This window comes from Eurosta solidaginis, chromosome 4 (genome assembly GCF_040869045.1).
Source record: "Eurosta solidaginis isolate ZX-2024a chromosome 4, ASM4086904v1, whole genome shotgun sequence".
In the NCBI taxonomy this organism is placed as follows: Eukaryota; Metazoa; Arthropoda; class Insecta; order Diptera; family Tephritidae; genus Eurosta; species Eurosta solidaginis.
The window spans coordinates 10,746,661-10,771,072 of record NC_090322.1 but is presented as its reverse complement, the minus strand read 5'-3'; the positions used below and the strand labels follow the sequence as shown (position 1 = coordinate 10,771,072).

Genomic DNA, 24,412 nt, shown 5'->3' with positions numbered 1-24,412 from the left:
GGGACACATTGCCAGCGGGACATACATTTTGTATGTCGGGGTTGATTCTGGAAATGTAAGAGTTTAACCTTTAACAGTATCCAGAACGAAGTTGAGCCAGAGTGACTCGCATTTCCCTGGGGAGTATGCGTTCCTCTTCCGCAAGTTTTGGGTACTGTTCCCCGAGTACTGGATTCACCGGACAATTCCCGGCATAAAGGTCCGACGCCTGTTTATGGCGTTCACCAAGGACCGGCTTGTGTTTTTTTGCTTCATACGGCTGAGTTCTCAAGTGCCGTATTTCCTCATAATGCTTACGGAGATGACTCCTTAAGCCCCTAGACGGTGTTGGCTCATCAATCAGATGTCTGTTGGGATGCCCAGGCTTCTGGATATTCAACAGGAACGGTTTGGTTAGCATCTCATTTCTCTCCCTGATGGGGAGTATTCTCGCCCCATTATGTAGATGGTGTTCTGGAGACATAAGAAGACAGTCCCTGGCGGTTCTGAGCGCAGTATTTTGGCAGGCCTGTAGCTTCTTCCAGTGGGAAGTTTTTAGGCTTGGCGACCATATAGGGGACGCGTAACACGCAAACGGCCGACGGCTGGCCAATTGCTTTGTATGTGGTAATAAGCGTATCTTTGTCTTATCCCTCAAGTACTGCCAGCAAGGGATTTGAGGATTTTATTACGGCTCTGGATTTTCGGAACAATTGCGGCTGCGTGCTCACCAAAATGTAGATCCTAATCAAACGTCACACCCAAGAAATTGGGGTGTAGGACCGTTGGTAGCGTAGTGCCATCGAAGTGGATTTTCAAAATGGTCGACATTAGGGACGTCCAATTTTTGTAAATAGAGTCGCGGATGATTTAGTCTGTGATGCCAGGTTTCGCTAGCCGAAAAAACTGGAGAGATCAGGGAGGTAGCTGTTTATTCTGTTGCAAAGCTCAACGATCTTTGGGCCCGGGCCCATTGCAAACGGTTAAAAAACACCCCTTGTTCATAATATGCAAAAGTGTCGGATTCCAATTGGGTAAACCCACAAATCACATTCCCAGATTGCGCATTCACGAGTTCAAAATTGCTTCGTTCTGCGCAACTACGTCACAGTTGACTGTTTGAGCGAATGAGAAAGAGAAAAAAACAAGAGCTAAAGGAAAATTATGTAAGAATTGCCAATAAAAAAGAGATGACCTAATGTTTACATGCGCAATGCCAAATCTTCCTGGGTGATTTGTGGTGTAAAGCAATATGGCATGTCTTTTATCGCCTCTTTCCACTGAAAAATCAACGATGACTTTGGCCACAGGGTGCCACCGTATATTCTCAGGTTATGTTTTTCAGTTCGTGGGTTTTTGTGATATTTTCGGGCGATTTTCAGAGAAGCCATTTGATAAAAACAAAACAGCAGTGTACAAAAATTCGAGTGCAATATGTTATAAAATTATAAATAAGTAACTTTTGCAATTAAAAATGGCAAAAAAACAGTAATTAAACCAAGTGAACAACTCTGCGCTTAAATTTGCATAAATAAGGGTGCGTTTCCAAAGTACAAAAGCGAAAAGGAAATCAAAGAGAAAAATCATTTGCAGCAGCCAGAAAACACGAATTGTAGCTCGTAAAAAGTGAAATTAAACTAATGAAGTAAAGAAATTAAACCAAAAATGTGTGTTCATTCTATGAACAAAATGCAATTTAAAAAAATAGAAAATTGCAAATAATATAAAACAAAAAACTGGGTGCAACAGCAACAGTAAAAGACAAATTGTCTGCGGCTGCAAACGCAGTACGAATCCAACAACAATTACATATGTACGTGCAAAGAGGGTGGCAAACATACGTTACAAGAACAAAGTTGAAGAAAGCCAATTGACAAGGGGCTAATAATTACGCTGCTTTTGTTGGGCTTGATGGCTGTGCAGTGTTTGTACAAGTGTGTGTGTGTGTTTTTTTTTTGCAATTACGGAGGGAGTAAACAAAATTCAGGTGCCATTCAAGAGGTTAGGGAGTTTGTGATCACAATGAAGTAAATAAATACACGAAAACAACTGCGACGACGACGCATACAGCCACATATTAATATAAGCAGCGCTGCAACATTGCAATGAATCAAAGAGGATAGAAAGAAGGCAACGACGACATTGAGTATGCCAACAGCAGTGTTCGTGTTCCAACAAGACACGGTAGGAAAGCAGCTGAAGAACTTGTAGCAAAAGATTTATTTGAGCTAGAAAAAAAAAAACAGCTGCAAGTAAATTTTAATTAAATTAATACAAATTAAGAAAATCAAGTGAGAAATGTACAATTAAAGATAATATAAAGTGAATTAAATGTGGCGAAAGAAAAAATCATGTGAAAATTGTAAGTATTGAAATGAAATCGAGACTGGCGAACGTGCCTGAACGATGATGATGCATGATGAATGGTCTTGGAAATATGCGGTGAAGTGGGGCCAAAAGACAAGATTGAGACCAACAAATTTTTGTATGCGTTTGTATGCGTTCGCATAGGTAATCTATAGGAAGTTGGGGACGAAATTTTTTAAATTAATTAAGAAATAAAGTGTGAAAATTGAAGTACCTACTTATGTAGCAACAAAATTAAATTGCAAAATATGTTAATTGTTTCTTAAAAAAGTAAAAAAGCAAATGTGAGCAAATAAAAAGCAATATTAAATACACTACTAAGCTACTTATAGCTAGAGAAGAAGCAGAATGAGCAGCAAAGACTAGGCAAAAAGTGTAGATAAGTAAAAAGGCATATACCAGAAGAAAAAAAAAAACGGCAGCAGCGTTAAGAAAAAAAGGCATTTTATTATTAAAGTTCGAGAGCACCAGGAAAAAGTGTCTCAGCCGCCGTAGCAAAGAATTTGTGGAGCAGAAGCAGATATTTAACAATAATTAAATAAATTAAACGTAAAATTGATGTGAAAAATTTGCAATAAAATTAATTGGAAAGAATAAGTTATTTTGCACCAAATTTAAACTAGAAAATCTTTGAAATAAAAGGCAAAAAACGAAAAAAAGTAAAAATGAGCTCAAGTGATGTGTACGCCCCGCGGATGAAGTAAGACGTGTACGTGTGTATATGCGCGCGTGTGTAGGTTTGTAAAAAGAAGGCGACGTGTACTACTAGGGGGCGTTGGGCGTAAACAGCCGTAAGCATAGGTTTAATGATTTAAGAAAATAAACGTACCTTGGACAATTAACCGAACTAAAAACGGTTAAAACTTTAACTGTGAACATTTTTTCTTTCCAAGGTGACAATTTTATAGATGGTGCGCGCTTCAAAGAAAACTCAGCCATTTAAGCAAAAAATTCATATCCGCTGTGTGCTATGCTGGAAATCATTGCATATCGAAATTTACGGGCATGTGATTGATCTTTGAACACATGCATACATACATACATACTAATTACCAATTTATGTATACGCAAATACAATTGGACACGAAGCACTTAAAAACGGAAAACTAGCAAACATATGTACATATTTTTATTAAGATATAAGATAAATGGCCACCTTTTTTAATTACTAACGTTGCACACAAATAAGAACAATACAAGATGACCTCTGCCGATTGCATGGAATCACTACTCAGCTCTATGTCCAGCACATTTGATGCTGAATGCGCCACCAGCACAGCTGAGGGTGGTACGCTGCTTAACCATGATTTGGCTGAAGATAAAACATTGAAATGGCGCAATTTGATAAATAATCAATTTGCCTGCAAAGATAAGGACAGAAAAATACAAGCGCAAAAACAGCAGCAGGAGACAATAGCCCCAAACGAAAGTACACTACAAGGCCAGAGTGGCATGAGCGCTAGCAATGGCAGCAACAGCAGCAGCCACACTGGCAAACAACAACAAACACAATACAGAAAACAGGGAACAGAATCAAAAGTGAATGATAAGAATATTACGGTATTAGGGATGGCGCCACCCACACCAGGCAAGGAAGCAGGAAATGCGCGCAATGTTGGCGCGCATGAGCAGGACGAACGCGCTTCAAACGCAGATTGCATGGAAGAGCAAATTAATGCATTGCTGGCCGATGATGATGAGTTAGCAGCAGCAGCAGCGCAACAAAATAAGCACACAAACTGCCTGAGCGTAGTGAAAGAATCCGCCGATGCTGCAGGTGACACCACCAAAGAAGAAGCTAAAGGGGAAGCGTTGGCAAGTGATGATAAGCTTTCACTGCATGGCAGTGAAACTTCCATAACCACGTTGGCAGCGCGCAGCAGTGATGGCGCTCCTAGCAGTAAAGGACACAGCATTACCAGCACTAGCAATAGTAATTGCAGTAATTATAATAGCAGTCTTAGCAACAGCAGTAATATCAGCATCCATACCCATGCTCAAGTACAATCAGAGGATGGTTACAATGATAATGGTATATATAGTAAACGCATATGTCAGCAGAAGGTTGCAACTACTGTTGATGCACCGTTGGTACAAAGCGTTGAACTGTCCACGGTTACTAAATCAGATCCCCCTTTAGTTGCTGCAACCATCACTTCTGATGCTGCCGATTTAGTGCTGATAGAACTATCAACACTCAAGCAGGATGTAGATGATATTAAAGAGCAGAAGTTGATGGCGACAACAGTGGGAGCCGTCGAAGCTGATGTGAGCTTATGTGAGCTATCAGTTGTAGATGCTTTGAATACAAGTACAATGACACCAAGCATGCCAGTTGAAGTGATCACAACAACAACAAAACTTTTGACGCACGAATATGTCAGCACTAACATCATCTCATCCGCCGCTAGCCCTAATATTGGCACACAAAGCAATGTCGCGCAGGCCGCATTAGCAACAGCCGCTGAGAGTGTGGAATTAAGTGAGAGCGCTGTGGAAAATAAAGATGTTGCTGATAAATACGTAAGTACCTACATGATAATATAGTAATTGTGCTTCTTTGTTTTGTAAATCTTATAATATACTATGCTATTTGGTTTGTTCCACAATGAAATATATACATACATATATAAGCAAAGCTATCATAAAAGTGCCAACAAGAAAATTAATTCGGGAATGCAAAGCCAAGTAGCGCCAATTTAATATAAACTCAAGCTTTTGTCTCCAGCTAAGGCCTTGAATTAACCTATTTTCAATTGCGTCCTTATCTCATTTTACATTTATCTATCTTAAATTCTGTTAGTATACATTTTTTTTTTTATTTTTTTGAAATAACCTTGTAGTTCTTTCTTAAAATCCTTGCTTATTTGGTTTCTCACTTAATTAAAATTTATGTTTCTTTTTGTTTATATTGTATTTTATGGAGAAATCATCCTTAATTTGGTTTAGTTTAGTTTATTTTATTTTATTGTTTTTGTAAGTGCTATTTTTTAAATTTAGTTTTATTATTATTTTTTTATTATTTTATTTATTACGGCCAAAAAAGCCTAATTCATTGTATAGTACAATTTACAAAATTCATAATTGTTTCTTAAAACTATTTCATTAAAAAGAAATGAGTAAATTTATTGTTTAACTAGTATTAAATATTTAAATTTTTACAATATAGAAATAGTTTTTCTTTAAACTTAACAACGTTTACACAGTTTTTTATCTCTGCTGGTAGTTCATTATACATTTTATAGCCTACGTATTCTAAGGTCTTTTTTGCGAACTCGGTTCTTACTTTGGGCAGTCTTAAATTTCTGCTACTCCTAGTTCCACAGTTATGGATTTCATGATTGTACTGTATCCTATCACTCAGATAATTTGGTAACATTCCCTGTGTTATGTAATGTATAAACTTCAAAGAGTAATAACAGATTAATTGCTTAATACTAAGCCAATTTAACATAGGAAGCATAATACTTTTTGATGTTATATAAGAGCATTTTAGTATCAAACGCATTGCTTTGTTTTGCTGTATTTGGAGCTTATTAATTAACGTATCATTCGTTACTAGTAGTATTGATGGGCAGTAAATAAAATGTGGTTCTACAATTGATCTATATACTAATATTTTATGATGTTGGCTAATATGCTTACATGTTCGATACATAAATCCTATTTTCTGTGCAATTTTCTTCTCCAAATGATTCATGTGTTCTGTGGAACTTAGTTTCTCATCAATTATTACACCTAGGTACTTCATTTGATCTACTCTTTCAATTGCATTGGTTTTTATTTTCAGACTAGACTGGATTAAGTTATTATGGTTCATGTTAAATATCACATACTTAGTTTTATCAATATTAAGTTTTAGCTTTCTACTGCATAACCACTTAAATAAATTATTTAAGTCTTCTTGTATTTTCATGACAGCGCAATCTACATTTTTGTCACTAATGCTAACTAATGCATCATCCGCAAAAGACTTATTTTACAATTTCTCAAGCAAGTTTTTATATCATTGATGTAAATTATAAACAATATCGGAGCAAGTACTGAGCCTTGTGGCAGCCCAATGTTAACATCAACAACCGATGAAACTGCGTCTCCAATTACCGTCCTCTCTAGTTGGGTTTTACTTTTTAATTTTTTTAAATTTAATTTAATTTAGTTTAATTAAATTATTATTTTTAATTTTATTTTTAATTTTATTTTTATTTTTATTGAACTTAATAATTTTATATTTCATATAGTTAATTTAATTTAGTTTTTCCATGCCTACTATTGCTAGTTTCTAATATTTAATTTAACTTTTTATTTATTTATCAGTCTACAAATTAAACAATTATACAGATCAAATATACTCTTAATTTAAAGATATAATGGACGATATAAATAACATATGCAGTCATCAATTTTAAAATAATATTTAAACAGTATTTAATTAAACGCTTGACAATTTCAATGTAAATGTCTTATAAGAATCTCAAAAAGACCGCACACAATGTACTCATGAAGGAGCTATTTACCTAGTGGGGGCACACGTGTATTTATGAAATTGACAACAATAGAGCAAATTAATAGTAGACAAAATTTATACAGAATATAATTTATACAGAACTAGCAGACCCGGCAGACGTTGTTCTGCCCAAAATTTGATCTATCTGCATACATTTTAATAAGCCTTTTCCGTCTAACTCTGCTGTTAAGATGCTTTGTTTTGTAGAAATATATTTATTAAATTAACGAAAGTATATAAACTAATATAATGATTTGAATAGGTATTAAATTATGTTGACTTGTGTTTGGTTTAATTTGGTTTGCGTTGTTCTGATTTGCGTTGTTTCACAATTGTATTGGCACGTCTTTTCGCTTCCAAGTCTTCGATCCAAAAGAACGCTCTTTTCCGGTTGGAAATTGTCATGACGTTTTCTCGAAATGTCTATAATAACGTAGTTACAAAATTGAGTGCAATCCGAGAAACGCAAAGTAAATACGAAATGTCACTTCAACGCAGGGTGACTCAACATCTGCCCTCGCTCCTCTACACTTTTTTCTAATCTTTGTATTCACTCTTCCCTCCGTATTTTTCGCTTCATCTATCTCCATCTTCTTATTTCTTTCTCAGTCTCCTTCTCTCTTTTCTCTCTCTCAAGTTTTTCTCATTCTTCTTCATATCTTATTGCCAGTCCCAGAGGGTGGTATGTATTTTGTTCCAGTCTTATTCCGAGTCTCAGTCCCAGTCCCACTCCGAGTCTAAGTCTCAGTCCCAGTCCTGGTCCTAATCCCAGTCCTAGTCCGTCTCTGGTCTACTTCCCGCAAAAAAGCATCGTAAATACTAATAGGCAAATTTTTATACCAAATTTCAGGCAAATCGAACTGGACGTATGTAAATAGGTAGGGGGATATTATTAATTCATGCCTTTATTTCGGCTTCGCATGCATATTTATCAGTTTTGCCAGGTTGATGCGACTAAATCGAATATCACAATGAAAACCACTTTAAAGCGCTCAGCAACAGCTTTCATTTGATATCCATAATACACACACATTCTAGGGGTATCCGGGTCCATGTTTCGGCCTATATCTCGAGACCCTAGTCACTCAGCGATGTAAAACTTACTCTGTATTATAGCACACATCAACATCTTCAATTTGACACCCATAATGTAAAAACACATTCAAGGTGTATCCGGGTCCACGTTTTGGGCTATATCTCGAGATCGTAGCCTTCCAGTTATATGAAAATTATCCGGTACTATAGCACTCATCAACAGCTTTCATTTGATATCCATAATTCGCACACATTCTAGGTGTATCCGGGTCCATGTTTTGGCCTATATCTCGAGACCCTAGTCACACACCGGTGTAAAACTTACTCTGTACTAAAGCACTCATCAACAGCTTCAATTTGATACCCATAATGTAAAAACACTATCTATGCGTTCACGGGCCCACGTTTTGGCCTATATCTCTATACCCCTGTCACCCAGGGGTATGAAAATTACCCTCTACTGAAGCACTCATCAACAGCTTTCATTTGTTATCCATATTCTATAAACACATTCTAGGGGTACCCGGGTCCTTGTGTTGGCCTATATCTCGAGACCCTTGTCACCCAGGGGTATGAAAATTACCCTCTACTGAAGCACTCATCAACAGCTTTCATTTGTTATCCATATTCTATAAGCACGTTCCAGGGGTACCCGGGTCCATGTTTTGTCCTATATATCGAGACCCTAGTCACCCAGGGGTATGCAAATTACTCTCTACTAAAGCACTCATCGACAGCTTTCATTTGTTAGCCATATTCTATAAACACATTCTAGGGGTACCCGGGTCCACGTTTTGGCCTATATCTCGAAACCCTAGTCACCCAGGGGTATGCAAATTACCCTCTACTAAAGCACCCATCAACAGCTTTCATTTGTTAGCCATATTCTATAAACACATTTTAGGGGTACCCGGGTCCTCGTTTTGGCCTATCCCGAGACCCTGTGCGTCGATCCTGAATTTTCTTTGCTATAGACCTCACAGAGCCCGAGACGTATCCAACGAATGCAAAACTGTGCAAATCGGTTCGTGCGTTCTGCAGTTATAGTGTCAGGAAGGAAAACCCGACTTATTTTTATATTATAGAACAAATTTGAGTACACACATATAAAAATAATGATCACAACGCAATTTTCAAACAAGTTTCAAGTAACTGGTACTTTCGTATTTGAAACAGAGGATTGATCTTTGCTTCATTTCAAATTACAAATTTAATGTAGTTAAAAGGTATTTTTCAATACCAAAAAAACGAGTCGCAGAAGTCTAAATTTTTACAGTGTTTGTTAAAATCATGACACAAACAGCGAAGTGGTTCGTGCATTTCCATCTCCATTTAGCTACCCAAATTGAATGAAAATGTCTAGATGGCCTAATAGGAACGTTAAACTTAATTTCACCAAGCAAAAATGGACTATTTATCGACCCTCTTATTAATTTAACAATAAATAAAAACCAAGCATCTCCCTGCGGTTCTGAAAGGTGGAGGGGGGGGGGGGGGGGTAAGATTTTTAGAAGGATCCCATGTTAGGTGTTTTAAAGCGAAAAGCAAACATTGTTTCTGTACCGATTCCAGCTTGTCAGAATGAACCTGATAACGTGGATTCCAAATTATTGAAACGTATTCCAAAGTAGGCCTGACCAATGATATAGAAAGAGTTTTTGTAACGTAACTATGGGACATTGAATTCTTTAGACCAACGTTTAACGAAAGCCAAAGTACCTTTAGCGCGTGTTAGCGGATAGCCAATATAAGTTTGACATAGCGTACATCAACGGATTGCAGCGCTTCAAAACCTTATGAAGGTCATTAATGAACAACAGGAACAAACCTGCGCTTCCCAAGGCAGTCGGTTCTATGTACCGGAGCGACTCGGGATTTTTCCGGACCAAGGTGTAACCCCATTTAATTTGTTGCGTCCCTCCCACAAATTGTCATCCTCCCAGCTGCTCCTTGCAGCGGGACTGCTCCATATTCTCTTGCTCCGGGAAGGTATCGAATCCAATCCGGGTCCGTCTCCTGACCCCGGTCCTGAGAAATGGTGTTGCTGCATCTGCCGGAAAAGAATCTTTTTAGGACGGTCATACTCTGTTCAGTGTGTCTCGTGTAAGTGATGGTTGCATCGAACATTTTGTTCTGGGCTTGATCCCAAAACCCGACGTCCACGTAACTTTTATAAATCTTTTGTGGCTCCTTGCTGTTCACGTCCAAGGGTGTCCCGTAGTCTACGCCTTAGCGCCCCCCACTACCTTCCAGCAGCCCAGCTGCTCAGCAAGCCACAACTAGTACCCGCTGCTGCTCGCGCCCCGCGGCGCCAACAACTCGAAACAGCTGCTACCACTCATAACTACTATCTTCGTAGCAAAGTCGGTAGCAATGCTGAGAATCAGCCCCTGCCCCCGTCTTCTCCACCCCTCTTTTCCGGCAGCAATCGTGTAGGTCAGGGAAACAGACTCTTAGTCCCTAACCCCGCTTGCACCGTTTACCAGCACAGAATATATATTGTCACGGATATTAGCATCACTAAATTATCCCATCACTAAGGCGATGCTAAGGCCATGCCAAGCAGTATTTACGTTAATAATTAAATCAAGTATACACATATATAAGGCAGCCAGAGAGATGTCACACACAGATGCATTTACTTATATGCCTATGTGCGCGCGAGAGACTGTAAACTACAAACATTCACATCAATAATTCAATCTTTATGTATCTACATAAACGAATAAATAATTGCGTCTACACATATGTACGTATACGAGCAGCGGAGCGGCAATGCACAAACACATGCATATATCTTATCTGAGTTGTCACAAGAGAGAGCAATAATTTGTGCACGTTGTTGTGGCTGGCGATTTTGTAGCCGAAACAACTAGTAAGTTCTGGAAATCGAAGAGCCTAGAAGTATGCAGCGTAAACTATAAAAGCGGGGCAAGCGAGTAAGAAATAATTCAGTTTGATTTGAGTTGTCAAGCAGTTGCGATTAAGACGATATCTAGCAATAGCAGTATTATTTTGAATAGTAGAGTTTCATTGAGCTATCAATCAGTGTGGTTATTAAGCAAGCTATTCGTTGCACAGTTTGAGTGTTATTGTGAAGTACTTTAATAAAGGCCATTTTGCATTATTACAAATTGGAGTTATTTATTCAACAGTTTAGTGATTCGAACTTAGCAGAGGATTGCAAATAAGAGGATTTGCAAGTAAATTCGTTACAATTGGTGTCAGAAGAGGAATTGTTGAATAAATTCCAGAGGACAGCAGGGACATGGCGAAGTTTAGTGAATTGAAGATCCAGCAACTAAAGAAGGAGTTGGAGAGCCGTGGATTGAATACAAGCGGCGTTAAACTTGAACTTCAGGCACGGCTACGAGAGGCAATGGAAGTAGAAGGAATTTATGTGGAAGAGTTTGTCTTTCATCTTGATAGCGAGGAGACAACAAAAATTGAAGAGAAAAACGAAACATCGCAGACGGTTACCAGCACAGACTTGAACATGATTTTAGCTGCAATATCTGCTCAAACATCGACAGTGTCATCTCAACTGGAAGAGCAGAAGACATATATGGCATCACAACTAGAATCGCAAAAGACAGATATAACATCCAAGTTTGAAGCACAAGAAACGCGTATGGCAGAAATGTCGACACAGATTACATCAAAGATGGAGACACAACTGAAAGAACAAGACGCACGCATAACAGTACAACTCGAAGCGCAAGAGGCGCGTATATCATCAAAACTCGAAGCACGTATGGACGAGAAAATAACGCAGTTTGAGGAAAAAATCGAAGCCGAGGTGGATGCTTTGAGAGGTCGTATACAAGAGTTGCAATTAAACCGCCCAGCTGTTTCAGCAAGCAATACAAAGGTAAAAACACCATCCTTTGACGGTTCTGTTCCTTTCCAGGTCTTTAAGCTACAGTTTGAGAAGACCGCAGCAGTGAACAACTGGAATGCGGAAGATAAAGTTGCTGCACTGTTCGTGGCATTGAAGGGGCCAGCAGCGGAAATTCTACAGACGATTCCCGAAGGAGAGCGGAACAATTATGAAGCATTGATGGCTGCTGTAGAACGACGTTATGGAAGCGAACATAGAAAACAGATATTCCAAATTGAGTTGCAAAACCGCTACCAAAAAGCAAATGAGACATTGCAAGAGTTTGCTTCAGATGTTGAAAGGTTGGCTCATCTCGCAAATGCGGACGCACCCGTGGAATACACCGAGAGGGTAAAAATCCAGAGTTTTATAAATGGCATACGAGACGTGGAAACGAAGCGAGCTACATACGCAAACCCAAAACTGACATTTGCTGAAACGGTATCACATGCATTGACTCAGGAAACGGCCTCACTATTAAGTAAACCAGCATATAAGGCTCATCGTGTAGAAGTAGAAAGGCCAGAATGGGTAGACACAATTTTGGAAGCACTGAAGGGATCACAACAGAAAAATGCCGGAGTTATTAAGTGTTTCAAGTGCGGCAACCCAGGTCATATTGCACGACATTGCAGCACCGGTCCCAATAGCTCCAACAATGTGGGTGGCCGTAAACGCAGAGCTGAAGGAGATGAGCAAATCTCCAAGTCCACTCAATCGTTAAACTAAAGCGAGTCAACCGCAAGGGGCGACAGCTGGCTCCCTCAATTGAATGCCCCATAATCTCTATCTCACAAATTGGAAGAAGGTCAAACAATCTTACTGTCGGAGGACATGTGGATGGAAAGGAACGTTTACTGACTGTAGATACGGGTGCATCTCATTCCATCATTCGAGCGGATTTAGTCAACAAGAAGATAACACCATTGCATGGAGCAAGATTGCGTACAGCCACTGGAGAAGACAGCACGGTTCTAGGAGAAGTATGTTGTTGTTGTAGCAATGCTCGCCCCACCTAATAGCCGCGACCGATCACAAATTGTCATCAATATCCTCTAACGGGAGTCCAAGGAAACTTGCCGTTTCAACAGGGGTGGACCATAAGGAAAGGGGTGTTAGAGGCGTTGGTTCCACATTACAATTAAAGAGATGGTTGGTGTCATGTGGGGACACATTACAAGCAGGGCATACATTTTGTATGTCGGGGTTGATTCTGGATAGGTAAGAGTTTAACCTGTTACAGTATCCAGAACGAAGTTGAGCAAGAGTGACACGCGTTTCCCTGGGGAGTATGCGTTCCTCTTCTGCGAGTTCTGGATATTTTTCTTCAAGTACTGGATTCACCGGGCAATTCCCGACATAAAGGTCCGACGCCTGTCTATGGAGTTCACCAAGGACCTGCTTGTGTTTTTCCGCTTCATACGGCTGGGTTCTCAGGTGCCGTATTTCCTCAAAATGCTTACGGAGATGACTCCTTAGGCCCCTAGGCGGTGCTGGTTCGTCAATCAGATGTCTGTTGGGATGCCCAGGTTTCTGGGTATTCAACAGAAACTGTTTGGTCAGCATCTCATTTCTCTCCCTGATGGGGAGTATTCTCGCCTCATTATGCAGATGGTGTTCTGGGGACATAAGAAGACAGCCCGTGGCGATTCTGAGAGCAGTATTTTGGCAGGCCTGTAGTTTCTTCCAGTGGGTGGTTTTTAGGCTTGGCGACCATATGGGAGACGCGTAGCACGTAATCGGCTGGCTAATTGCTTTGTATGTGGTCAAGAGCGTTTCTTTATCTTTTCCCCAGGTACTGCCAGCAAGGGATTTGAGGATTTTATTACGGCTCTGAATTCTTGGAACAATTGCGGTTGCGTGCGCACCAAAATGTAGATCCTGATCAAACGTCACACCCAAGATTTTGGGGTGTGGGACAGTCGGTAGCGTAGTGCCATCGACGTGGATGTTCAATATGGTCGACATTTGGGGCGTCCATGTTGTAAATAAGGTCGCGGAAGATTTAGTCGGTGACAATGACAGGTTTCGCGAGGCGAAAAAACTGGAGAGATCAGGGAGATAGCCGTTTATTTTATTGCATAGCTCATCGATCTTTGGGCCTGGGCCTGTGGCCATTATTGTGCAGTCATCGGCGTAGGAAACGATTGTGACTCCTTCCGGTGGTGAAGGTAGCTTAGATATGTAGAAATTAAACAAAAGCGGGGATAGGACACCACCCTGTGGCACCCCTTGTTTAATTCTCCTTTGTTTTGATGTTTCGTTTCTGAATTGCACCGATGCCTGCCGACCACCCAGATAATTTGCGGTCCACCTTTTAAGACATGGGGGAAGGGTAGACCCATTCCAGGTCTTCCAGTAACGAGCCATGGTTGACCGTATCAAAAGCTTTTGATAGGTCTAACGCTACGAGTACTGTTCTATGGTGGGGATATTGATTCAAACCGCAATTTATCTGGGTGCTAATGACATTTAGCGCGGAGGTAGTGCTATGGAGTTTTCTGAAGCCATGCTGATGAGGGGCTAGCTGCAAATGTGCTTGGAAATGAGGGAGCAAAATGGCTTCAAGCGTCTTTGCCACTGGCGATAGGAGAGATATCGGACGATATGACTCACCTACGTTAGCTGGTTTCCCAGGCTTTAGTAGCGGGACCACCTTGGCCATTTTCCATTTCTCGGGTATGACAAAGGTGGAAAGAGACAGGTTGAAGACATGCGCTAAATATTTGAAACCCTCTTTCCCTAGGTTTTTAAGCATCGGCATGGCTATGCCGTCTGGGCCCACTGCTTTGGATGGTTTAGCGCGACCAATGGCGTCCTCAACCTCTCTAGCGATGATGGTAATTGGTGACGCGCTGAGTTTGTGTTTATGTGCACGTCTATTGGCTCTCCGTCTATCTTTGTCGACCGTAGGATGCAATATATATTGTATAAGCGCTCGCGCATTTTTTCGCATCCGACAGCACCTTATCGCCAAAGGCGATGGAAATATTGTCTTTGTGCTTAGTCGGATTCGATAGGGACTTTACGGTGGACCAAAGTTTACCTACACCGGTAGAGAGGTTACAACCTTTTAGGTGCTCTTCCCATTTCGCCCGCTTGTGTTCGTCCACAAGCAATCTGATGCGTTGGTTTATATCCCTTATTTGGGGGTCGCCTGGATCAAGCTGTCTTATAAGGTCGCGTTCCCTCGCTAAGCTCGCGGCCTCCGCCGGGAAGTGGGGCCGGATTTCGGGAATTCTCCCGGCGGGAATGAAATGTGCCGAGGCGGATTCAATGACCTTACGGAAGGCACGCTCCCCTTGGCGGGCATCAGTCGGGATAGGGAGGGCAGCAAAGCTGCTGTCTGTTGCAGATTTATATTCTTCCCACTTTCCTTTTTTGAAGTTTATGAAAGTGCGTTTTTCGGTGACGATGAAGTCGGCGGTACGCTCGAACGAAATAAGTATGGGCAGGTGGTCGGATGCCAATGTTACCATCGGCTGCCAGTTGACGCAGTTTACGAGTTCTGCGCTCACGATTGAGATATCTGGCGAGCTATGACAGCTTCCTACCATACGTGTGGGGGCGTCTCCGTTAATTGTGCAGAACGTCGTTTCGTCTATTTGATCCGCCAACATCTCACCCCTACTGTCCGCCCGCAAGTTTGAATGCCATAGGTCGTGATGGGCATTGAAATCGCCTAAGATAATGCGATTGTTGCCAGTGAGTAAGGCCTCGATGTTAGGGCGGTATCCACTGGGGCAACAGGTGACAGGAGGGATGTAGATGTTGATGATTTCTAGATTTGCATCGCCTGACCGGACAGATAGGCCTTGACGTTCTAAGACATTGTCACTGCGGTCGATGCCAGGATCAAATATATGATATTGCACAGAGTGGTGTATAATAAACGCGAGGCCGCCTCCATTTCCGCTCTCGCGGTCTTTCCTGTGGACATTATAACCAGAGCAGGTCTGCAATGCAGATCTTGCTGTGAGTTTAGTCTCTTGAATCGTAGCAATGCGGATGTTCTGCCGCTTCATGAAATCGACTATCTCCGTAATCTTCCCAGTTAGTCCATTACAGTTGAACTGCAGAATTCTGAAGTGCATGAGGGGTGACGCCGCCACTCTAGGGGTAAGTGAGGGGTGACTACGCCTAGGTTGTGGAAGGCCAGGACGCAATTGCTGTTGTGGCCTTGGGACTGGGCGCCCTTGGGCAAGCATTGGGGTACCCGGATGATTTGGGTTTGCGACCTGGCAACATGGCGCGATGAAACCCGTCGAGGGGTTGCCGTCGCGGAGACCAGAACATCTAGGAAAGTGGCACCACCCAAGGCAGGAGCTGCATTGAGCGGATGTCGCAAACCTATATATTCTGTGCTGGCAGACGGTGCAAACGGAGGCAGGGACTAAGAGTCTGTTTCCCTGACCTGCACGATTGCTGCCAGAAAAGAGGGGAGGAGAAGAAGACGGGGGCAGGGGCTGATGCTCAGCATTGCTACCAGCTCTACTACGAAGGTAGTAGTTATGAGTGGTATCAGCTGTTTGAGTTGTTGGCGCCGTGGGGCGCGAGCAGCAGCGGGTACTTGTTGTGGCTTGCTGAGCAGCGAAGCTGCTGGAAGGTAGTGGGGATACGCTTAGGCGTAGACTACGGGACGCCCTTGGGCGTGAGCAGCAAGGAGCCACAAAAGATTTATAAAAGTTACGTGGACGTCGGGTTTTGGGATCAAGCCCAGAACAACCTGTCCGATGCAACCATCCCTTGCACGAGACACACTGAACAGAGTATGACCGTCCTAAAAAGATTCTTTTCTGGCAAATGCAGCAAAACCATTTCTCAGGACCGGGGTGAGGAGACGGACCCGGATTGGGTTCGATACCTTCCCGGAGTAAGAGAATATGTAGCAGTCCTGCTGCAAGGAGCTGCTGGGAGGATGACAATTTGTGGGAGGGACGAAATTAAATGGGGTCACACTGAAATGACAGTCCTTGGTCGGGAAAAATCCCGAGTCGCTCCGGTACATAGAACCGACTGCCTTGGGAAGTAGGAGAAGTATCATGTGAAGTCGCAATTGGGAACGTCACGGTAGTACACTTCTTAATCGACCAGGGCATCAAGATCGACATGCAGAGCAAGACGATGCGATATAAGAACATAGATGTACCACTTAATTTCGGCTACGAGAGAGGCTACAGCAGTAAACGAGTGCTGGTGGAAGAGAGTCAGCGAATACCACCAAAATCCGAAGCAGTCATCTGGGCAAAGGTTGATGGAGATTGTGGGACAAACAAATTGTGGGTTGTCGAAGCAGCAAACAAATCAGCACTGAACATACTTGTAGGAAAAACCCTGGCTATGACAAAACAAGATGGACGTGTTCCGGTAAGAGTACTCAATGAGTTCAATTCACCACTCAAACTGACTAAAGGAGCTATTTTGGGAAGATGCCAAGAGGCTGAAGTAGTTATTAACTGTGAACAGCTCCAGGAACACGTTTCAGCTAGTAATACTAATCTTTCAAATGACATCACGGCATGGACGCAGTGGCTAGAGGAAGCATATCAGAGTAAGGCAAAACAACTGCTCCTAAAGTACGCGAACATATTTGACCAGGATGGTTCTAAACCAGGCCGCACCAACGTTGTGAAACATCAAATTGACACTGGAGATGCGAGGCCGATCCGTCAAGCTCCACGTAGTGTTCCACTGGCGAAGCGGCAAGTTGTGAGTCAAATTATACAAGAAATGAGCGACAGCGGCGTCATTGAACCATCAGCTAGTCCCTGGAGCTCACCGGTAGTACTTGTAAAGAAGAAGGATGGAAAAATGAGGTTTTGGTGGACTACCGGAAGTTGAATGACGTTACGAAAAAGGATAGCTACCCATTGCCAAGAATTGACGACACTCTGGACTCGCTCTCTGGTACGAAATGGTTTTCCACACTGGACTTGAAAAGCGGCTACTGGCAAGTGGAGGTAAAGGAGGAAGACAAAGAGAAAACAGCCTTCAGCGTCGGAGATTGTCTTTGGCAATTTACAGTAATGCCCTTTGGACTATGTAATGCACCAGCTACTTTCGAGAGACTCATGGATCAGGTATTGAAAGGACTACATTGGAAAACATGCTTGGTGTACCTGGACGACATCATCGTATTGGGCAAGAATTTCGATGAACATCTTAAGAACTTGGAGGAAGTTTTCCAGAGAATAGCTGGCGCTGGTCTGAAGTTAAGTCCCAAAAAGTGTGCGCTGTTTAAAAAGGAAGTAAATTATTTGGGTCACAAGGTAACGACAGAGGGCATCTGCACTGCGAACGAAAAGATAGAGGCTGTAAAGGATTGGCCAAGACCACAGAACCTACATGAATTAAGAAGTTTCCTTGGGCTGTGCACATATTACCGCCGATTTGTACAAAATTTTTCCAGCGTATCCCATAGCCTCCATGAGCTTACAAGAAAAAATAAAGCTTTTGAATGGAAGAAGGAGCAAGAAGTGGCTTTCCAAACATTGAAGGAGCGTTTGTGCACTGCCCCAATGTTAGCATATCCGATTCCAGGAGCAACATTTATTCTAGATACAGATGCGAGTGGATATGCTATAGGAGGCGTTTTATCACAACTGTACGATGGACAGGAGAAGGTAGTTGCATATTACAGCCGTTCGATTGGAAAACCAGAGAGGAACTACTGCGTTACGCGGAGAGAGCTGTTGGCATTGGTAGAGTGCGTTAAACATTTTCACAAATACCTCTACGGCCAGCGATTCCGTGCCAGGACAGATCACGCAGCTTTAAAATGGCTACTGCAGTTCCGTAATCCGGAAGGACAATTGGCACGGTGGATCGAGCGACTACAAAGCTATGACTTTTCCATTGAGCATCGAAAAGGTAGTACCCATGGAAATGCCGATGCAATGTCACGAAGACCATGTAGTTTGGAATGCAAGCACTATTCAAAAGCCGAGGCTAAAGAAAACATTATAGATGTCCGGCTAATGACTATAACATGTACAGATGAATGGGACAAGGAACAGCTAAGAAAGTGCCAGCTAGAAGATGCAGATCTGTCACGTGTTATGCAAGGGCTCGAACGAAATGAAAGACCAAACAGAGAAGAGATGTCAGCAGAGAGTCCCATTGCGAAGTCATATTGGGCACAGTGGAACAGTTTAGAATTGATATCCGGTTGCCTTCATCGAGTATGGGAGAGTGAGGATGGTAAATACAAGAATAAACTGATAGTTGTTCCCAGAAAGAGGATTCCTGATGTGCTCAGCGAGCTGCATAATGGTCCAAGCGGAGGTCATCTTGGAATCACGAAAACGCTCGAGAAGATTAAACAGAGATTCTATTGGGTTGGTTGCCGTCAGTCGGTCACTGAGTGGATTGCGAACTGCGAGGTTTGCAGCAGAGCGAAAGGGCCCAGAACACGAAGTCATGGCCAGATGAAGCAATATAACTCAGGTGCGCCATTTGAAAGGATCGCTATGGATGTCGCCGGTCCATTTCCTACTAGCAACGGCGGAAACAAATATGTACTGGTAGTTATGGATTATTTCAGCAAATGGCCAGAGTTATACCCAATCCCAAATCAAGAAGCGGAAACGGTAGCAGAAGTGTTTATAAACAATTGGGTTGCAAGGTATGGTGTACCAATGGAGTTACATTCTGACCAAGGCAGGAATTTCGAATCAGCTGTGTTCCAGGAAATGTGTAAGTCATTGGGCATTCGAAAAACACGGACAACTGCATTGCATCCTCAATCCGATGGTATGGTAGAACGATTCAATAGAACATTGGAGGAGCACTTAAGGAAAGTAGTGGACAAGTACCATAAAGAATGGGATACCCGCATACCATTATTCTTGAGGGCTAACCGATCAGCAGTGCATGAGACAACGGGCCAAACCCCTGCAAAAGTAATTTTTGGCAATGACCTTAGACTGCCAGCTGATTTGAAGTTTGGGATAGATGCCAATGCGGAGAGAAATGTCAGGAAATCCACTAGTGATTTGGAAGAAGAGCTAAGAGAAATACATGATCTGATAAGGCAACGAACAAAGATTATGAGTGACAAGATGAAAGCCAGATATGATAAAGCAATTAATTCGGAAGGTTTTCAGGAAGGAGATTTGGTGCTGTTATACAACCCACAACTTAAAAAAGGTTTGTCCCCGAAATTGCAGTGTAATTGGGAAGGCCCATACAAATTTGTAAAACGGATCAACGATGTAGTGTACCGCATACAAACCATCGGTAAACCACGAACCAAAATGAAGGTGGTCCATTTGGAAAGGCTAGCAACGTTTAGATCGAGAGATTTGTCTGATCGGGACGATCAGACTTAGGTGGAGGGCAGTGTCACGGATATTAGCATCACTAAATTATCCCATCACTAAGGCGATGCTAAGGCCATGCCAAGCAGTATTTACGTTCATAATTAAATCAAGTATACACATATATAAGGCAGCCAGAGAGATGTCACACACAGATGCATTTACTTATATGCCTATGTGCGCGCGAGAGACTGTAAACTACAAACATTCACATCAATAATTCAATCTTTATGTATCTACATAAACGAATAAATAATTGCGTCTACACATATGTACGTATACGAGCAGCGGAGCGGCAATGCACAAACACATGCATATATCTTATCTGTGTTGTCACAAGAGAGAGCAATAATTTGTGCACGTTGTTGTGGCTGGCGATTTTGTAGCCGAAACAACTAGTAAGTTCTGGAAATCGAAGAGCCTAGAAGTATGCAGCGTAAACTATAAAAGCGGAGCAAGCGAGTAAGAAATAATTCAGTTTGATTTGAGTTGTCAAGCAGTTGCGATTAAGACGATATCTAGCAATAGCAGTATTATTTTGAATAGTAGAGTTTCATTGAGCTATCAATCAGTGTGGTTATTAAGCAAGCTATTCGTTGCACAGTTTGAGTGTTATTGTGAAGTAATTTAATAAAGGCCATTTTGCATTATTACAAATTGGAGTTATTTATTCAACAGTTTAGTGATTCGAACTTAGCAGAGGATTGCAAATAAGAGGATTTGCAAGTAAATTCGTTACAATATGTTTGCGACATCCGCCCAATGCAGCTCCTGCCTTGGGCGGTGCCACTTTCCTAGATGTTCTGATCTCCGCGACGGCAACCCCCCGACGGGTTTCATTGCGCCATGTTGCCATGTCGCAAACCCCAATCTACCGGGTCCCCAATGCTTGCCCAAGGACGCCCAGTCCCAGGGCCACAACAGCAGTTGCGTCCTGGCCTTCCTCAACCCAGGCGTAGTCACCCGTCACTTACTCCCAGAGTGGCGACGTCTCCCCCTATGCACCTCAGAATTCTGCAGTTAAACTGTAATGGACTAACTGGGAAGATCACGGAGATAGTCGATTTCATGAAGCGGCACAACATCCGCATTGCTGCGATTCAAGAGACTAAACTCACAGCAAGATCTGCACTGCAAACCTGTTCTGGGTATAATGTCCACAGAAAAGATCGCATGAGGGGAAATGGAGGCGGCCTCGCGTTTATCATACACCACACTATGCAATATCATATATTTGATCCTGGCATTGACCGCAGGGACAATGTCTTAGAACGTCAGGCGATGCAAACCTAGAAATCATCAACATCTACATCCCTCCTGCCACCTGTTGCCCCAGTGGATACTGCCTTAATATTATTGCCTTACTCACTGGCAACAATCGCATTATCTTAGGCGACTTTAATGCCCATCACGATCTATGGCATTCAAACTTGCGGGCGGACAGTAGGGGTGAGATGTTGGCGGATCAAATAGAAGAAACGACATTCTGCACAATAAACGGAGACGCCCCCACACGTATGGTAGGAAGCTGTCACAGTTCGCCGGATATCTCAATCGTGAGCGCAGAACTCGTTAACTGCGTCAACTGGCAGCCGATGGTAACATTGGCATCCGACCACCTGCCTATACTTATTTCGTTCGAGCGTACCGCCGACTTCAGCGTTACAGAAAAACGCACTTTCATAAACTTTAAAAAAGGAAAGTGGGACGAATACAAATCTTTTACAGACAACCTCTTTGCTGACCTCCCTATCCCGACTGATGCCCGCCAAGGGGAGCGTGCTTTCCGCAAGGTCATTTAATCCGCCTCGGCACGTTTCATTCCCGCCGGGAGAATTTCCGAAATTTGGCCCCACTTCCCGGCGGAGGCCGCAAATTTAGCGAGAGATCGTGACCTTATAAGAGCTCGACCCAGGCGACCCCCAAATAAGGGATATAAACCAACGCATCAGATTGCTTGTGGATGAACACAAGCGGGCGAAATGGGAGGAGCGCCTAAAAGGTTGTAACCTCTCTGCCGGTGTGGGTAAACTTTGGTCCACCGTAAAGTCCCTATCGAATCCGTCTAAGCACAATGACAAAGTTTCCATCGCCTTCGATAAGTGCTGTCGGATTCGAAAAAATGCGCGAGCGCTTTCTGCCGTCAATATGTAATGCATCCTACGGTCGACAAAGATAGATGGAGGGCCAACAGACACGCACATAAACATAAATTCAGCGTGTCACCAATTACCATCACCGCCAGAGAGGTTGAAGATGCTATTGGTCACGCTAAACCATCCAAAGCAGTGGGCCCAGACGGCATAGCCATGCCGATGCTTAAAAGCCTAGGTGGTGTCCTATCCCCACTTTTGTTTAATTTCTACATATCTAAGCTACCTTCACCACCAGAAGGAGTCACTATCGTTTCATACGCCGAAGACTGCACAATAATGGCCACAGGCACAGGCCCACGGATCGATGAGCTCTGCAACAGAATAAACGGCTACCTCCCTGATCTCTCCAGTTTTTCGCCTCGCGAAACCTGGCATTATCACCGACTAAATCTTCCGCGACCTTATTTACAACATGGACGTCCCAAATGTCGACCATTTTGAACATCCACGTCGATGGCACTACGCTACCGACTGTCCTACACCCCAAAATCTTGGGTGTGACGTTCGATCAGGATCTACATTTTGGTGAGCACGCAGCCGCAATTGTTCCAAAAATCCAGAGCCGTAATAAAATCCTCCAATCCCTTGCTGGCAGTATGTATGTATGTATTTATTTAATGATCAAAATTATTAGTACAATAAGGTTTGAGGTCTTTTATAGTACAACATGAAAGGAAAGATAGTTATAAGTAGTAGTACAAAAAGAAAATAAACAGTTACATGATACTGATATAAACAGATATATATATATAAACAGATATATATATATATATATATATATATATTGTAAGCATATCCATAAAAGCTAATTTGTAATTTATTCTAGTATCGTGATCAAATACACGGCCAGTCTACATACTATTATCAGAAAAATAGTTATAGATAACATTCTTATAGTTGCTCCTACTTATACTATTTCTTATAGCATTGGGAATAGAATTCCAGGTACGTATAGTGTGCACGAAGAATAGTCTAGTCGATGCAACAGATTTAAATGTGGGTACTATAAGGTCGTTTGAACGAGCGGATCTTGTGAAAGAAAACTTATTATAAAGATATAAGGGCGTCTTAGTGAGCATGAGTCGGAAAAGGAAAATGCAGCTCCTGGCTTTGAGATAGTCGGATATTTGACATCCCCGAAGGCTAGATTTCCAACGGGATATGTGGTCGAACTTCGAAAGTCCATACACATAGCGTATTATATGGTTAAAGGCCACGTCTAACCGATGAGCCGAGTTCGAGTCTAGCTTATTATATATCAACTCGGAAGATGTCAAATAAGGTAAAATTAATTGATGTTACGAGGAGTAAACATCGCCGATAGCCTCAGATTTCGCAGAGCGCCATACACCCTTCCTATAGCCTGGTTAACGTGGTCAACACAAGTCAAACTGGAGTTGACTACAAAGCCAAGGTTTGTAATTTTACTCACCAGTTTAATTTGGTCGGTACCAATACAAATCGGTGGAATACCCGTCTCAGCAAACTTTTTCTTTGATATAGGTGAGACGTAAGTTTTATTTGCGTTAATACGAAGCCCGATGTGATAAGCCCAATGGAAAATTTCGGAGATGTCAGCGTTAAGTTTAGAACAGATATCATCGACGTCATCAATACGACTAGAAAGGTAAAGCTGAACATCGTCTGCATAAGCGTGCATAGTACCAAATTTACAGACTGTGAAAATGTCGTTGATAAATAAGCCAAACAGCAACGGCCCAAGAATTGACCCCTGAGGCACACCGCAGACTACTGCACTAAGTCGTGACATTTGGGATCCAATAATTACCCGTTGGTATCGGTTGGCTAAATAAGTTTTAATTAACGCTAATGAATTGTAACTAAAACCAAAGTAGGACTTCAGCTTAGCGCAGAGTAAATCGTGGTCAACTGAGTCAAATGCCTTGGAAAAGTCAAGCAGACACAGCAACGTTAGTAAGTTTTCATCGAAGTGACTACGAATATCGTCGAGGATCTTAAGCATAGCTGTTGCACATCCATGATTAGCCCTAAATCCAGACTGTAAAGGTGACAGAAGTTGATATCTCTGCACGTGGTTTGAGATTTGTTCGGATATTAATGTCTCAAATGCTTTGGACAGGGCAGGTAGTATACTAATAGGACGGAACTCAGAAGGAGTGTCGGCATACTTCTTCTTTGCAATGGGTCG

The 24,412-nt window shown here is 42.2% G+C and overlaps 1 protein-coding gene across 3 annotated transcripts in view; it reads left to right on the top strand.

Moving 5' to 3' along the window:
• Window positions 1-1,139: 1,139 nt before the first annotated feature.
• Window positions 1,140-24,412, top strand: part of G9a (histone-lysine N-methyltransferase G9a) — a 37,266-nt gene continuing 13,993 nt past the window's right edge. Inside the window, exons 1-2 of one of the 3 annotated variants that reach the window (XM_067780052.1) lie at window positions 1,140-2,163; window positions 3,240-4,869. In XM_067780052.1, the coding sequence (XP_067636153.1) occupies window positions 3,547-4,869 (1,323 nt within the window). In that variant the 5' untranslated portion in view covers window positions 1,140-2,163; window positions 3,240-3,546. Of the gene's footprint in view, window positions 3,138-3,239; window positions 4,870-24,412 lie in introns of all 3 variants that reach the window. The other 2 variants (XM_067780051.1, XM_067780050.1) reach the window with 2 other exon arrangements.